Below are 17,031 nucleotides of genomic sequence, written 5' to 3'. Positions count from 1 at the left end.
GATTACTATGAGCCACCAAGTCTCTCCTAGCAAGTTCCGGGTCGTGAACCGACAGATGTCCACAATACAACCCTACTGCGCTAGCAACAAATGTTTTGCTGCTACTGCTGCATGATAAATACAATGCAATTACGTGCACTGCGGTAGTCGTCGGGTCAGCAGGTCCGGGTCAACACTCGGCTGGAAACACAGCGTGCTGCCATGCAATTTGCCCAGGCTCCAGCTTGCTTGCACCAGCTATTTCACGGCGATGTGGTGGTCCTCGAGTCGGTGCAGAGCTCGACCGCCTATGCGGTAAGTCGATGGGTTGGCATGCGCGCGAGGACTGTTGCCGCGGCTTGTGGGTGCAGACCTACGCTTGGATAAGGGTGAGCACAGCCAAACTTCTGACTGCAGGTCGAGGTGCGGGAGACGGAGGCTGGCAGCGTCGCGCAGCTGCAGTTGACAGCCACGCCCGTCGCAAACGCAGCTGCACAGCGTGCAGCGGCGCTGGAGGTTGTGGAGCAGGGCGAGTGGGTCGGCCTGCGCTCGCTGCTGCTGGATGGCCTTTTCCTGCAGGCGCGCAAGAAGGCTCCCAGCCTGGTTTTCTTCAGCAACCGGCTCGGTGTATGGGAGCAGTGGAAGGTAGGCAGCACGCGGCACGCGTTCCCGCATCTCCCCGAGAGTTCCGACTGGAGGCACAGCGAGTGCTGAGACTCCTGCTTGGCTGTGCCTGCCGCCTGCAGGTTGAGCCGCTGTACCAGGGCGTCCTGCAGCAGCACAGCCCCGCCATTTGCCTCACGTCCCGGCAGTGAGTCTACCTGCACTCGTACACCCTGGACGCTTCCCATGGGGGCATCCCTGCACTAGTAAATCACGGACGGGGCCCATAAGCGCATTCAAGGAGCGCACCCCTGATGCAAAGTGCTAGGAAGGGGCCAGTCCAGTAAGCCGGGCGCGTGTGCCCCGCTCTTTGCCTCACGCAGGGTGCCAAGCATATCGCTCAGCGTGCGTGCCTGGCGGGTGGGGTCCACCGCCCCGCCTCTGACATTCCAGCCAGCGTCGCTGTTGCAGCCGGCTGTGGGACTACCTGCTCTGGACGCCGCAGGTGCGAGAGGCCTTGCGCCTCAACCCTTCCGCGCTCCCGTACAACCCTCCCTTCCCCAGGGCGCCTTCCTCACGCCCCCATGCTCTCTGCTCGCCCAGGGTACGCGCTGGCACACGGCGGCAGCGCCGGCGGCGCCACGGCGGCATTTGCGAGCCGCGGCGGCACGGAGGGGGGCTATGCGGAGTCAGTGGCCAGCTCCTCGCTGCAGGACGAGGCGCTGGAGCTATCCCACCATGTGGTCAAGGGCTACGTTACCCGCGTCACCAAGTGGCCGCTGTTCCTGGCGTTCCGGCTGTGGCGGGCGGAGGCGCGGGCACAGCGCAGCCGGCGCGCGGCGGCGGCGACCAGTGCGCAATGGCAGCAGGAGGCGGAGGCGGTGCTGGCGGCGCAGCAACGGGTGGCGCTGGAGCGGCACCAGCGCCACATGATGTGGGTGCCGGCGAAAACCCGTCGGCGTTCCGTGGCAGCTGCATGCCGTACGTAAACGTGATTATGAACGCATGTACATCCGCTGACCCTGGCACCCTTCTTCGATATTTCGCCGGCAGGCTGCTGGCGTGTCAGTGCTGGGCGCGTCTGCGCACGCGGCAGCTGTCCCGCGCGCTGCAGGACTGGCACGTGCGGGCGCGGCGCAGCGGGCACCTGGAGCGGCTGCGGCAGCTGCTGCAGCGCAGCCTGCGCCACCGCCACATGGCGGCCGCGCTGGAGGCGTGGAGCAGGTGAGCGGGGGCTGCACCATGGCGGGCTTTGGGCCTTGTCTCCACGTTGAGACGTGCCTTTGCATGCATGTGTGCTAGCTGCTAAGGCTGGGCTACTATGGCTGGGCTGCTGTGACCGTGTGTGGTGTGTCCGTGTGGTGTGGTGCAGGTACGCGCACGACCGCCGCGCCCGGCTGGTGCAGCTGCGGGGCTTCTACCTGCGCCTGGCGTCACGCAGGGCGCGGGCGGTGCTGTTGGGGTGGCGCGGCGCGGCAGCGGCGCAAAGGTAGGCGGCCGGTTGTGCGCAGGCATACCAGTTGGCTTGTGTCGGTGTACGTACCGCAACAGGGCCTTGACCGTCAAGGCAAATACCCTTCTGTTTACAGGGATGCGATAGCCGCAGTACAGCAGCGCCGCGGCGCCGTGCTGCTGGCCGCCGCGCTGCGCGGGTGGCGCGGCGTTACTGAGCGACTGGAGGCGGCGCGGCAGCGTGCGCACGTGCTCGCCGACGCCGCCACTGATGCCGCGCTGTTCTCAATCCTGCACGCCTGGCGTGGCTGCTGCCTCCGCCGCCAGCACCTGGCCGCTCGTGCGCAGCTGCTGCTCGCCGCCACCGCGCGCCGCATCCTGGCGACGGCGTGGGGCGCATGGCGCGACCTGACCGACACCGCTGCGGAGCGGCGGCAGCGCGCCGGGCTGCTGGCGGCACTGCGGCGGCAGCACGCGGCGGCGGCGGTGCTGCGGCACTGGGCGGTGCGGGTGGCGGAGGCGGCGGCGCTCCGCTTTGCCGCGGAGCAGGTGGACGCGCGCCGGCGGCGCCGCCTGCTGCCGGCCGTGTTCACAGCGTGGCGTGCCATGGCCGACATGAGCGCAGACCTGGACGACGAACACAGCCCCCAGGCAGCGGCCAGGTTCCTGGACACCCTGCAACGCCTGGTATCTGGCGAGCACCGGCGTGGCGTGCTGCGGCGGCTGCTGGCGGCGTGGCGGCGAATGGCGGCGGACGGCGTGCGGCAAGCAGACACGGCGGAAGCTATGCTTCGGGTGCGGACGCGGAGCCGTGCTGCGGAGGTGTTGCGGCAGTGGCATAGGGTGTTGCAGCACCAGGCGTGGATGCAGGAGCAGCTGTTAGCAGTGTACAGGCAGGGCGCGGTTCGCAAGGTGCTGCAGAGCTGGGCCGAGGTGGCGGTTGGCAAGGCGCGCCTGGCCTCCACCGCCGCGCTGGTCGGCCGGCGGCTGTGGCGGCGGCGGCTGTCGCTGGCGCTGGGCGGCTGGCGAGCGCTGGCGGCACGAGTGCACAGCCAGTGGAACGCGGCAGGTGCGCGTGCCACTGTGTCACTGGCGAGGCGGATGCTGCGGGGCTGGCGCCGGCAATGTGACGTGTCGCGCACGTGGCAGGGGGCGCTGGTGCGCTGCCGGGGCCGCCACGAGCGCGCCCTGCTGGCCACCTCGCTCCGCGCCCTGCACAACCGCGTGTCGCTCCAGCAGCGGGTGTCGGCGCTGGCGCGCAGATGCGGTGCGGCGCTGGCACGCCGCGCGGTGCGGGGCTGGCGGCAACAAGCATTAGCGGGGCTGCGGCTGCAGAGTTTCGGCCGGCTACTCCACGCCAAGTGGCGCCGCACGCTGTCGCGCGCCGTGCTGCGGTCCTGGTTCCTGGCCGCCCACTCCGCCAGCCTACAGCTGCACCTGTTGGAAGCGCTGGAGGCCGCCAACCTAACCAGCACCACCTCAGCAGGCACTGGTGGCGACGGTGCGGTGCTGCTGCCCGCCTGGCAGGCCGCCTGGCCGGCCGGCTGGGCTCCGGGTGCTGCAGTAGCTGGGTATTACGTGCCGCCCGTGAGGTCGGCAGCAGCAGCGGGAGCCGTCGCCGCGGCCGCGGCGGCCGCCTTCGACCGGCGGCACGCCGCGGTGCTGCGGCTGCTCGTGGCCTCGCTGGGTGGGGTGGGCGCGGGCGGCGGTGCTGGCAACGGCGGCTCTGCGGCGATGTGGGCGGCGGCGGAGCTGCTGCTCACGCGGCTGCCCAGGCTGGCTAAGCTGGCGAGCAGGGCCCGGCGGCGGGCGACGGAGGTGCTGCGCGCCTGGCACTCGCGCGCAAGCTACACGGCAGGCCTGTCCAGGGCCGGCGCCCGGCTGCAGCGCCGCTGCAGGCAGCTGCTGCTGGGGTCGTGCTTCCGCGGCTGGCGGAGCTCGGTGACGGCGGTGCGGGCGCGCCGCGGAACGGCCATGCTGCTGGTGAGGCGGGCGGTCAAAGCGCTGGGTGTGGAGTGCCTGCGTGCTTGGCGCCAGGCGACTGCGCGCGCGGTGCGGCTGCGGCGCACCCTGCTGGAGGTGCTGGCGAGGCGGGTGGAGCGGACGAAGCGCGTAGTGCTGCTGGGCTGGTTGGAGGAGGTGCACGAGACACGGCTGCGGCGGGAGGAGGTGCGCTGCGTGAAGGCCGACGCGCGACTGGCCAGGATGGGCCGGACGCTGCGGGCGTGGCAGGAGGCTGTCACGGCGGCCGGGGCCGTGCGCGCGGTTGCGGAGCGGCGCTTCACGGCAACGTGGATGCGGTTCAAACGAGAAGGTTGGTACCGTACTGTCGCGGTAACGAACCTTGTTACTAGCTTTTTTTCCTACACAGCGTGTGCTATTGTCTTGTCTCCCCTTCATTAACACCCTATCTCTGCTACTTTGATGCTGTCCATGTCGCCATGCAGTGCTGCTGGTGTGGCGCAATGTGGTGGAGCTGTCGCAGCAGCACCTGGCCACCTGCGTGCGCCTGGTGCGCAAGCGCATGGAGCGCCGCTGTGCCGCGGCCGTCCTGGGCGGCTGGCGCACCTACGCGCGGCATGAGCGGGAGCGGCGGGAGAACTGGCCGCTGCTGTGCAGGTGAGGCAGGCGCACACGCACGCCCTTCATGGGGCTCCATCTCCCGATGCTGTCAATCGCGCTGTGTTGGAATCTCGTTGGGCCGGCGTCCTATGGCGACTGCTGCACTTGCCTGGGCTGTGCTCTCCACGCCTGCCCCGCCAGGGCCAACATGTGTCTTGCAATGCTGCTGCGCAGGGTCTTCCTGGCCTGGCTGACGCTGGTGCAGCCCGCGGGGCGGGCGGCTCAGGCGGCGCGGGAGCGCCAGGAGCGCCTGGAGCGGCTTGAGCAGGAGAGCGCCGCCGCGCGCCGCAGCACGCAACAACGCGACATCACTGCGGCAGCCCCCCAGGCCTCGGCCGCCAGCATCAGCCCGGCACTGCCCGCAGACAGCGGCAGCTCTATGCCCACCGCGCTGCGTGCTGCCACGGTCGCACCCGAGGCAGCCCCTGTGGCGTCGCCTGTGTCCGTCACGGGGCCGGCAGCTGCGCCCATGCCATCTCCATCGGCGCCTGTCTCCGCAACCGCGGCTGCCGCTTCTGCTGCTGCTGCCGGCGAGGACGCCAGGCCCGCCCCAACCCCTGCCGGCGCAGAGGCGCCAGACCTGGGCTCGCTCCCATCGCTGCGCCCCATCATCGTGGGGCCGTCGACGGTGGAGGCCGCGGGCAGTCCAGTGCCGGGCGGCAGCGATCACGGCAGCTCGTCGCCGCCGGTGGAGGAGGTTCACTTCGCCAACCGCCGGCGCAGCACCCTCGACACCGACAACGGGGCCGGCGCCATGGTGGCCCAGCCCCCGCCGGGACCGCTGGGCCAGCACCCGGCGGCGTACATGTGGCAGCAGTGGCACAGCATGATGCAGACGGAGCGCGCCAACAGCTTTGGCGGCGCGGCGGGGGCCATCCCGCTGCCCTTCGGCGCCTGGGGGCAGCTGGCGGCCTCGGTGCAGGCGGCCGCGGAGGGCGGCGACGCCGCGGCGCTCAAGGACCGCCTGGGCAAGCTGGAGGAAGCGATCAAAACCCAGCGCGAGCAGGAGGAGGCCGCAAAGGCCAGAGCCGATAAGGATAAAGAGAGCGCCTCGTCGGCCCCCGTCGCTGCATCGTCGCCGCCGGCGGCAGCGTACCGCCCGCCGCCGCCGCTGCCCACGCTGGCGCCGACAGGCAGCAGCAGCGCGCGCGCCATGACCGCCAGCTGCCGGCCGGAGCCGGGCCCCATGTACCAGATCCGCCAGGGCAACAACACGACTGTGGGCCGCGCCAGCACCGCCTCGCTCACCGGGCTGGCCACCGTGGACAGCGGCAACAGCGGCAACGCGCCCAGCCCCTCCACCACGCCGCCGCCCGGCGGCACCGCTGCCGGCGCCGCCGCGCCTGCCGCGCCCACAGTGCACGTGGTGGTCCACAACCCTTACGGCGGCCCGCCCGGGCCCTACGACCCCTCCCGGCCCGACAGCCCCACCGGCGGCGACTCGGTGCCGCTGGGCTGGAACTGGTCGCGACGGGCCACCACGGACGCGGTGGTGGCGGCGGCCGAGATGCTGCTGGAGCGGCGCTCGCGGAAGAAGCTGGACGTGCCGCCCCTGCAGCCAGAGGAGGAGGACGAGGACGAGGAGGACGGCGCCGTCACGGCGGTGCCGTACGTGGGCCCCGGCGGCCCGCGCAGCGGCGGCGGCCGCGGTACAGGTGCGACGGCGGTGCCAGCAGCAGAGGCGTCAAGCTCGCAGCAGGCGGCGGTGGGCGTGGGCAGCTCGGGAGGGGCGGGGACGGGGGCAGAGTCGGCGGCGCAGGTTGGGCCGGGTGCCGCCAAGCCGGTACAGGTTGTGGGCGGCAGCAGTGCCGGCAATGGCGAGGACCTGCTGCTGCCCCTGACGCCGGTGGCGGCGGCGTCTGCCGCCGGGACCTCGTCAGGCGCCGCCGCTGACGGGTCGCAAGCACGCCACATCGCTGCTGAGGGCGCGGCGCTGCCGCCGCAGCTGCGCTTCCAGCTGGGGCCCCCGGCAAAGCGCGTGAGCCCCCCGCAAGCTCCCTGGCAGCAGCAGCCGCCACCTGACGAGGATGGGCCGGGCCTGCAGCCCGCTGCACATCCTGACGCGCCACCGCTGCAAGGAGATGGCAGCGACAGCTTGCCAAGGCCGTCTGCTGGCGGCGGCGGGCCCAACCTGCACCAGCCGACAGCTCGACGCTCCATGTCTCGCCTGAGCAACGCCTCCTTTAACTACTCTGCGTGGGGAGAGGCATCCGTGCAGCCGCCATCGCCGCCGCAAGAAGCGCAGCAGTCTAGCCCTGGCAGGCTGGACCAAGGGCATGAGGGCAGCATGCCTGTGCCGCTCCTGCCGCTGCCCGCCGCTGCCTCCGGGGGCCTTCTGGTGCCAGCACACGGCTCGCCACAGCCCATCGTGATGTCGCCACACGACTCCGCCGACCAACAGGCGCTGCTGCAGACGCAGCCACACGGGCAGCAGCATGGCCAGCAACAGCAGCAGCAGCAGCAGCCCATCTACATCACGCAGCACCTGGTGGACGGCCGAACAGTCGTGTATGCTCAGGGAGCAGCAGGGTCCACGGACGCGTCACAGGCACAGCTGCAGCACCCACAGCCGCAGTACCCGCCGATGCACCAGCAGCAAGCGCCGCAGGCGCTGACCTACCCGGAGGCACAGCAACAACAACAGCAACAACAACAGCAACTACAACAGCAACAACAACAGCAGCAGCGCCCAGGCGGGGCACGGGTCTCAGGGCGCCACCGCGTCACCTTTGCATCCGAGGCCCAAGCCCCCATGGCGCTCCAACAGCCGCCGCAACAGCAGCAACCAGGCATGTTCTACGGAATGCCGGCTGCACAAACGGCGCCCGGTGTTGCGGGGGTGCCTGGTGTGGCCGCGGTGCCGCCTCCTGCAGGCGTTTCTCCGTTGCCGGCTGGCTGGGTGTCGCTGCCTGCGGGTGCACCGCAGTCCCTGGCGCCTGCTGCCGCTCCCGACGCGGCTGCGGGAGGCTGGCCAGGCGCGGCACCACCGGGCACCGCCATTACAGTGCTGTATCCCCACACCAATGCTGCCGGCGCGCCGGGGCTGGCGCAAGGCATGCTCGTGCTGCAGGCTTCGCCGGCGCCGGCGCCTGTACAGCCGCAACAAGCAGCGGTGTCACTGCAGCAAGGCGGAGCGGCAGCAGGCGGAGCAGCAGCAGGAGGTGGAGGCAGCGGCGGCGGCGCGCTGGCGCCTGTTGCCCCTGACATGTCTGACATGGACACGCTGCTTGGGGAGCTGGAGGCGCGGTCACGTGCGGCCATGACGTCGCCTCGGCGGCAGGGAGCGGGCCGCGCCGGCGGCAGCGGCGGCGGCGCCGGCAGGGCCGCCTATGGAGGCGGCGGCGCTCGGGCCGCAACCGCGGGCGGCGCGATGGCGGGCGGCAGCGGGACTGCGGCCGGAATGCTGGGCGGCGGTCTGGGTGGCCTGGGCGCCATTGACAGTCTGCACGTGCGGGCGACCACCCTCAGCGCGCCTGGTGCGCCCGTGTTCGGCTCCTGGGCGGGTCCAGGCGGCATGCCTGCCGCCGAGGGCCAGGCGGCTGGTGGCCGCCGAGCCACGCACGCCAGCGAGGTGGAGGACGCGGGCGGCAGCGCGGCTGAGGGTGACCGGCCCTCGGTGGTGGACGCGGCGTTGCGGCGGCTGGAGGCGGCCAGCGTGCATGCGCACGCGGCGGCGGCGGCCTGGACCGCCGTGGCGCGGCAGGTGGAAGATGAAGCGGTGGAATCGGGTGAGCGCGAGATGTCAAGGCTGGCTGTGGCGGTGCAGGCGGCGGCAGCGGCGGCCACCGCCGCTGCGACGTCGTCTGCGGCCGCAGCGGAGCGGACTGCACGATCACCTGCAAGGACAGGGGCAGGGCCAGGGGCTGCGCGGGAGCCGGTGGCAGCAGCAGCGGCTGCGGCTGCTGCCTCAAATGCTCGATTGGGCAGTGGGCGGGCTCAGCCCCGGCGTGCTCCGGGCTTGGGAGCAGCGGCCGGCGGCGGGGCTGCGGACCTGCTGGCCACGTTCCTGCCGGGCGCGCAGCAGGCCATGCGGCGCCAGGCCCCCGCAGCACCCGCGGCGTACCGCGCACAGCAACACCAGCAACACCAGCAGCAGCAGCAGTATGCCGCTGCAGCTCCCTATGACGGGCAGGACGAGGAAGAGCTCGCGTTCGGGTCTGTAATTTCGCAGCCTTACCGGTACGCACGCCGACCTGAGTCGCGCTGGCTGGCGGACGCAGGTGCAGCTGTCGCTGACAGGGCTGAGCAGCAACAGCATCAGCAGCGGGCGGCGTGGGAGTGGGCGGCGCGCCAGGATGCGGCCAGCCACCAGCATGCGGCGGCTCAAACGGCTGCACACCCGCACCGTTCGCGACCGCAGGTGGAGCCGTCGTTGCGGACGGGTGTGCAGGGCTCATACGAGCAGCAACAGCTGCTGCAGCATCAACGAATGGAGAGGAGGCAGCCCTCTGGCGGCAGTGCCAGCAGCGAGACAGCGGCTGCTGCGGCCGAGGCCTGCCCAACCTGTGGCTCTCCGACGCGCCCGAGCATGCACGCACGGCAGGTCGAGCCAGCAACGCGGGGCGCACACGCCCTCGCACACGCCCCGGCGCAAGCGCCAGTGCAGTCGGGTCGCGAGGAGCGCCGTGTGCGTTGGAGCCTGGACGGCGAGTGGCCCGCGGCACCGCGGGAGCGGCACAGGCACTCGGGTGCGGCCGGCGGCCTGGACCCGATGGCAGAGCTGGCGATGCTGGCGCGGCGCCGCGGCAACGCCCACCTGGCCGCCACCCTGGCCGGTCTGTCGGGTGGAGCGGCCTCCGGGGCAACTACTGCAGGCGGTGACAGGGAGCCCGGCCTGCATGCGCCAGCGCACGCTGCCGCCGCGCCCCCATCAGCAGCAGCGGCCCACCCGCAGCGGTCAGTGCCCGGGGCCGCGAGCGCAGCACGCAGCGACGCGCTGCGGCCGGCCGCCCCGCGCGGCCGGGACCTGCCGCCCTCGGGATCGGCTGCAGGGCCGCCCGCCTACGACCGCGCCTGTACGCGGGCGCCCGCCTCTGCGCCGCCCACTCCGCCGCGGTTCGGCGGCGGCGGCATGGCCGCCTTTGAAGGTGGCGGTGGCGGCGGCGCCGCCGCGATGCCGGCCTTTCCGGGCGCTCTGGCGGCGTACCTGCCTCGACGGCCCAGTACCCAGGACAGCATGAGCAGCAGCGCCAGCAGCGGGGCCTCCTCTGTGGGGGCCGGTGGGGGTGGGGGCGGGCCGACGCTGCCGGCGCTGATCGATGTGGACGGCAGCCGCCTGGGTGCCTTCGACCCGGACCCGCTGGGCTCGCCGCTCAAGGGCGTGCTGGGCGAGTGCCGGCGGCTGCAGGCGGCGGCGGTCCGGCGGGAGGCGGAGGGGCATGCGGTGGTGCGGGAGGTTGTGTCGGAGTTGTCGCCGCGCTCGGCGGTGGCGGCGGCGCTGAGGGCGGTGATGGACGGGAGGCAGGGCTGCGCCGCAGCCGACGGCGGTCAGGGCGGGGCCGCAGGCGCGGGGGAGGGGGTGGGCAGCAGGGCGCGGCGTGCCATTCTGACGTCTTCAAGGCGGGTTTGAGGATTTTGTCGACGGTTATGAGGCCTACGCTCCGTTTCGTTGTTGCTTTGGGTGACCCTGACGTGGGCTAGAGGATGAGTAAGTCGGGGGAGCAAGAGCCCAGGGTGCAGACGATCCCACGGTTTCCAGACGAGCGGGTATCCCACACATTGACTGCGCTAAAGCCTGAACTTGAGCGGTGTAGCACTTCGCTGCGGGCGAGTCTAACGGTCGAAGCGCCCCACTGACCCACCCCTCCACGCCAGCCCAAGGCTAGCCTTTAGATACTAATGCAATTACTTCGTTGTTAATACCGGCATGGAAGTGCCGGGAGTTGGCCAAAGTGAACAGCCCTTCCACCTAAATACCAACCGTTGACCCCAATCGATCCACCCTATCATGAGCGTGACCAGTTGAACATCTTCCTTCGCCCACAGATTCACAAAAGCCTAAGTGCCTCATGTTTGCACCCAGCGTCAGGCCCCCGCAGTCGACTAAAATGACTCGAATGCGCTCTTGCTGTCACGCCGTGCTCCTAGGAGCAATCGCAGCTCTTGCAACACATGTAACTATGTCAAGCGCACAGAGATTTCCGTCGAACTTATTCTGGCCTCTATGGTGAGCGAAGGTTGGCGTCACGGAGTTGCGCATGCCTGACACCTTACCGACTACCGGACGGGCGGCCCAAGTCTTCCAGACAGCTGGTCGTGCTTGGCAATATAACCTCTCACATTTAGCCTCGGCGCAGTCCATGCTTGCCGACACGCTACGCACGACCGTGGGGACATCCTCGCGCGGTTCCTGTCCGTTGCTCCGGCCCGCTCCGGCGCAGCCGCACCCGACACACCCGACCAGCCATCTGAAACGCCGTCCGCGGCCCCGCGCACCCATTCGTGTCCCCCAGCCCTAACTGGCACCTTCACTCCCTCCCCTGACCGCCAGTGGCCAGTACTACACCGTCAACATGACAGCTGACAACTGCCCATCGGTAAGTTGGGGGTGCGTGGCAGTGTGGGGAAGGCCCTGGAAGGCTGGAACGACTGGCGACAGGGCCTTTCCTCCCTAGATATCGATGCGGCGTTGCTTGTCCAAAGCGACAGGCCAGGGGCCCAGGGCCATCTGCATGCAATGATGCAACGTGCAGGACCGTTGGAACCTGACTACGGATGTGCCGTCAGACACATTCACCCCGCGCCAGAAGGAGAGCCAGGGAAACCGCATCGGTGAGGGCAAGATGCAAACCCGGATAGGTGTGCCAAGGCGCCCACGTGCCACTACCGCACGCGTCCATGTGTTAAGTTAACAGCAGAAAGCGTGTATGTGTGTACAACAACCTTGATGCAATGCGTGCCCCTACCTGCACTGCCCTGCAAGCTGTCGTGACTGCAAGCTGAAGCCTGTAGTGCCATGACCGGTGTCATGCCGCCACGCACCACCTGCTTGCGCCCTTACCGCAGACTTCCATCGTGGTGTCGACATGCCCGCTCCGATCGGTGGGTGCCTGGATTCCGCCAACGATAGTACGGGGGGCACCGGGGGGCGAGGACTAACTACCCGAATACATACCGGTAGCACGAGCGAACTTTTAAATGTCGTGCTGCGCTATATCCTAGAGTAGAAGAACTAGAACCTTAGAAACACCCCGGTAGTTGGTGTCCGCTTCCGTTCCACAACACGCACTACGTCAATCAGCATGCAAGCAGCACGGGAATGCCCTCATCATGGATCCTTGGCGCCCGTGTGCAGCCTTGCAAAGCTACGCTGCCGCACGTCAGGTTGCGTCAAGTGCCTGTCGAGGCTGGTCTGGGCCTCCGCTGTGATTAGAGGGAGGGAGCCACGACAGACCGTGCACATGTAATCTCCCTTGAAGGCACGCACAACGTATGCGAGCCTTACTCACACGGTCACAGGCTCGGGCGTGTTTGCCATCGAGACTGGCTACCTATACCGCATCGAGAACTCAACTTCAAACGGCGGATATGACGGCATTGCAGTCTACGTCAAGCACAACAGGCAAGCCTAACAGGGGGGCCAAGGTGTATGTTCGCGCGCTGCTGAGGCTGCAGAAATCGGCACCAGCCCAAGCTTGCGCCCGTATGTGGCGGGATCACGGGATGTGTGTGTGCTTGGCCATGCAAACCACCTTGCAGCACAGACGACACACACACACACACACACACACACACACACACACAAACACAGCTAGCGTTTGCATGTTGCAAGCGCCTCCTGCTGGGCCATCCGCAGTTCCGCACTGACATTCCACACCTGCCTGCCCGATCCCAACTCCACCCGCAGGGCCACCGGCCGGTCTTGCAGGTCGGCGCAGGGCATCTGGTTCAGTGTGTACATGGTGCGTACGTGGCTGCGCGCCAGCATCTATGTGCTAGGAAAGCGCAACGGCGATGTGTACGGTACGTGTGCACATGCGCGCGTGAGCCCGCCAGCTTTTGCGGACCTCAAACCCTTTTACGCACTGGCTCCACGTGTGCCCCCCGCCCCCCGCCCCGCCCCCCCCCACAGCACCTGAATGCGACCAAGTGGAACGCCTTCTGCGCCAACGAGACGCACTGCCAGCAGACGGTGAGCTGGCCGCTGCGTGCGTCCTGAAAAGATGCGCATGGCAGCGGTGCAGTTATCACGTGTGGGGTTGCTTGCCGTGCTGGGTGGAAATGAGGAGGGCAAGGCTAGTATGATTAACATGGCCACGCACCCGGCCGTGGCTTTGTGGCTGCGAGAAGTGAATCAAGGCACAGGGCATGGGCGAGCCACCGTATCGTCGTACCCGTGCAACTGGAATACACCTCGCCCGCAACTCAGACGCGACCACGCACCACGCAGGTGACCAACGCCACCATCCTCAAGGGTGAGCGCATCGCGAGCTCAGGAGCCGGATTCTCCGAGTTTCCGCACCTGGTGAGTGGGCCTGGGCTGCTGTGTACTAGGCGCGCTTGCCTGAGCTTCCGCGGACGTGTCGGCACGGCAGTTCCCCTGACACCCATTGGTGAAATTGACCTAATATGTGGCAGCGGCTACTCCGGGCTAGGCTTTAACGTATCCCATCACCATATCCTGTACACTCTGGGTCAATGTTGGCTGCGCTGGCTCAACGGACATCAGTATCCTAATGCAGAGTTATGCGTGCTTCCTAAGCACTGTGCGCAACAGTAGCACGTGGAATAGGCAGCACAGGTAGCGCAGGGCATTGCTGGTGTGCGTAGAAGTCGGGCTGGTAACTTTGGGTGGCGCCGCAGGCGCCGTCGCCAAATCGGTGGAACCGGCCAAGTGTGGGGTCAGATGGGGCACTCTTCATAAGGGGTCCTGTGCTAGAGTTCATATTTTCAAAGCCACTTTTTGCCTTCACCAGTATGCATATCAACAAATTGTGCGTAGCAGTACGGTATGCCCCCATGGGGCTTATTCCTTGGGCTCGGGCATACAAACCCCCTCCCACCCGCGGCTGGGAGCTACCAGCACCAGCCAACCTCGTGCCTTGCTCAGCTCGCGCCCGCCCGTTCACTTCTTGATGGCCGCCGCAGCACTTCGAGATCCGCGATGCGCCCGTGTGGGACAACTGGTGCGTCGCTGCTCCTCGCTTCTGTCCCACAAGGTCCCACACCGCTCTCCTACTTGCGCCGCGCGGCATCACGCCACAGAGATTTGCCCTTACGCCTTGCACGGGTGAACACTCAACAACTAGCCAAGACTAATCCCCACCAAGTTACTGTCGTGCACCAACTGACAACCTGCAACTATACTATGCGCGTGACCTCGCAGCTCTTCGAACTGGCAGGCCGATGCCATCAACCCTTTCCGCGTCCTGCCGTACAACCGGAGCGCCAGCCTGCACAGCACCAACATTACGGTGACCAGCGTGACCAACTACGGCATCAACTTCAACGACACACAGGTCGGGGGCCGGGGCGATGTGGCGGTGTGTGTGGGGGGGGGGGCATGTAACACGCGTGCGATGGAGTTACGCTGACACACAGAAACCGCAGCAGGTGGCTCGCTTGCACAATCCACTCATAAAGATATTGCATGATGATATAGGATGGCTGCACCATATGTCCATACTGTCCCGCTCCTTGCCGCAGGTCAGCGTGAACTTCTGGACGACCCGCTTTGATTGGAACAAGATTGAGGTGGGTGGATTGCCGCCTGGATGGATGGCCGGCACTGCGCGTGTGCAGCCTGGCGGTTCTGTCGCCGCCGCGGTAGCGTCGCAGCCAACTGCGGCGTGCTTGCATGTGCCACGGCGTATGCAAGCAACTCGTTGTGCCCTCTGTTACACACATGGTAATGCATTGAATGCGCCTTGTTCCACCCCAACAAGCGGTATGTGCGCTTGTGTGCCCATGCGCCATCCACCACCATCACCACCACCACCACCACCACCAGCTTCCACCACCCACGAGCTTCGCATGTTCCTGACAGTCCTCGTTTGGCCGGTCTACACACAATATATACGCTGCACACAGGTGGTCATGCGGAACAGCAGCGGACAGGTCATCGGCACCTACCAGCAGCCCCTGGACAGCGGGTACGGGCAGTACAACCAGAAGCCCAACTGGTACGACATCGAGATCTGGAACCGGCAGTGGACGCACAAGGTAGGCGCCACAGCGCGTCAGCGTGTGTCAGGACGGCGCGTGACGGCACGTTAAGTTGTATACCGGTATAACCGTGCATGTGGCCGGGTTGCATCAGGCATGTGATACAGCACTGGGTCAACTGCGATTCACGGACGGGGGGCCCAAGCAAGTAGCCATGGCATATGCCGTACACATCTGACATGCCGGTACACCACCCCCGTGTGCCCGTCGTCGTGCCCACGTCGCAGAACTCGCAAGTCGCGCCCTGGAGCTCTTTCGGCATTCCCGCGGGCTGCTCAGCCTCCAACAACTGCACGGGTGAGCCTCGCGCGCATACAGTCTGTGCGCGCCAGCAGAACTAACGTCAGAAGGTTTAGGGCTGCACCGTGCAAAAGTTACCACCTAACGCCCTTGCTGCCGTGGTGGCTCCGCAGGGGCCAACGCGTGCCCGTACTGCTTCATGCACACATGCACCTACGACGCCAACACCCACAATGAGAAGCCGGTGCGTGCCGACGTACGTGCCACGGCACCACACCGGCCCTTGGGTACCGCCGCCACCCGTGCGCTTGTGGCATGTGCCCGCCCGTCCGAGCGGACTCCATGCCGTGCGTTGCCTGCTAGGGCAGCGTGCTGGGCCTGCCTGGGAGCGCGCTGCATAACTCTCATGTGCCGTAGCCCTGGCCCCTGGGCCCTTCACTTGCCGGACTAGCGTATTCATGCCCAATCTGTGCTAGGTTGCCTGCTCATTGGAGCTCCAAGGTGCTCAGTTCTGACCTTATTGCCATGACCCGCCCCCCGGACTGCTGCAGTGCTCGGATAGCAACTCCACGCTGTGCTTCAACGGCGTGAGGCTGTACCCGTACATCTTCAACAACCGCACCACACACCTGGGATATGATGTCGTTTTCAATCTTACAAAGCCTTCCGACCAGCGGGTGCGTTGACTCCGCATGTTCGTTTGCTTTGCACGGTGCGCCGGCTGCAAGCCGGGTGTGTGGGTATCACCTGCCCCATACCGGTGCTGCCCGACTCATTTACCCAACACACGCACCCACGCACTCACTCGCTCCACCCATGTGCCGCTGCCGCTGCAGGTGGCAACCGTGACCGCGTCGCTGTATGTGGCGGGGAGCACCACAGCTTTTGGTGAGCGGCTGCGGTGAAACGTCTGCTTCCTCACATACTTTGCCGTGAATAGCGCAGCCCATACGCACTGCATGTGACACCCCTGCCCCTCACATCCACCCCTCAATGCCCCCCACCTGACGCCGTCCCTTGCAACGCCGCACCCCAACCTCGCCGCCACGCCGCAGCCACGACCACGTGGACTGCCCCGGCCCTGCTGACCGGCCTGAGGGCGCCCGCGCCGTCGCCCTCGAGCAGCCGCGGCGGTAAGCCCGGCCGCGGCCCTAAGCCAAAGCGCGGCCCCAAGCCCCAGCGCAGCCCCAAGCCCCGCCGCCACAAGCCCCAGTAAGGCCCTGTCCCCTGGAGCCTTCAGGCGCCAGGCATGGCTTCAGCCAGATGGAGCCAGCCAGCGCTGATCTCCGCGTCAGCGTGCTGCATTCGGTAATTGAAGAGGGAGCATCAGCCCAGGCCCGAGAATGGCCAGCGAGGGGTTATTCTTGGAGACTTGACGCCGGGGTCACCCAAGTGTCACTCCCCAGCCCCAGGTGTCAGGCGCGAATCCGAACGATTTCGCGTTGGTACCGGTTGCTAGGAGACTGTGCAATAGGTGTTTGAACATACAGCTTATCAAACATGCACACCATGCGCGTGTACAGTCTCGTACAGCATTTCTCCGGACTTCGATGATAACTTGCACTTAGGGCTCATAAGGCACACAGACTCGTACTCAGCCCCTGGCCACTCATCGTTGCGGAAGTTTTGCGCCGATGGGGAGGGGGGGATTGGGGGGAGGGGCACTCCCTCCCCCCCGCACGGGATGCTAGCATCGCACGGTACCGTAGTGTAGGCACCAGCATATAAGCACGGGCGGTGTTCCTACGCGAAGGGGAGGGGGGCTTCGGGGGGCGCTCGCCCTCGGCCCTCCCATACAGGAGGGCGCTGGCGCGTGAACGGACGGGCGGCGAAGCAGCCAGGGCGCGGCAGTCAGGCACGTTAGTGCGGGGCGAATAGGCCGCGGCCAGTAAGTTTGCGCCGATGGGGAAGGGGGGGGGGGGGGGCTGGTTCTACGGCGGCACGGGATGCAAGCATCGCACGGTGGCGCAG

At 67.5% G+C, this 17,031-nt stretch overlaps 2 protein-coding genes across 2 annotated transcripts; both read left to right on the top strand.

Moving 5' to 3' along the window:
• Positions 1-67: 67 nt before the first annotated feature.
• On the top strand, positions 68-10,443 carry CHLRE_01g025767v5 (uncharacterized protein). Its single transcript, XM_043058551.1, has 10 exons — positions 68-294; positions 397-624; positions 726-790; positions 966-1,087; positions 1,186-1,516; positions 1,636-1,806; positions 1,955-2,071; positions 2,172-4,348; positions 4,482-4,653; positions 4,831-10,443. Exons 1-10 carry the CDS (start codon positions 202-204, stop codon positions 10,223-10,225), a joined length of 8,871 nt encoding a protein of 2,956 aa, XP_042928465.1. The 5' UTR covers positions 68-201; the 3' UTR covers positions 10,226-10,443.
• An 84-nt stretch (positions 10,444-10,527) lies between these two features.
• Positions 10,528-16,649, top strand: CHLRE_01g025750v5 (uncharacterized protein). Its single transcript, XM_043058550.1, has 17 exons — positions 10,528-10,822; positions 11,147-11,192; positions 11,349-11,427; positions 11,662-11,697; positions 12,115-12,217; positions 12,503-12,557; positions 12,728-12,787; positions 13,046-13,120; positions 13,744-13,781; positions 13,982-14,114; positions 14,302-14,349; positions 14,686-14,817; positions 15,048-15,117; positions 15,234-15,304; positions 15,612-15,737; positions 15,897-15,948; positions 16,116-16,649. The coding sequence occupies exons 1-17, from the start codon at positions 10,776-10,778 to the stop codon at positions 16,274-16,276; spliced, it is 1,332 nt and encodes a 443-aa protein (XP_042928464.1). The 5' UTR covers positions 10,528-10,775; the 3' UTR covers positions 16,277-16,649.
• Positions 16,650-17,031: the final 382 nt, after the last annotated feature.

Source organism: Chlamydomonas reinhardtii, chromosome 1, assembly GCF_000002595.2.
Source record: "Chlamydomonas reinhardtii strain CC-503 cw92 mt+ chromosome 1, whole genome shotgun sequence".
Taxonomy (NCBI): domain Eukaryota; kingdom Viridiplantae; phylum Chlorophyta; class Chlorophyceae; order Chlamydomonadales; family Chlamydomonadaceae; genus Chlamydomonas; species Chlamydomonas reinhardtii.
This window is presented reverse-complemented; position numbering and strand designations above follow the sequence as displayed.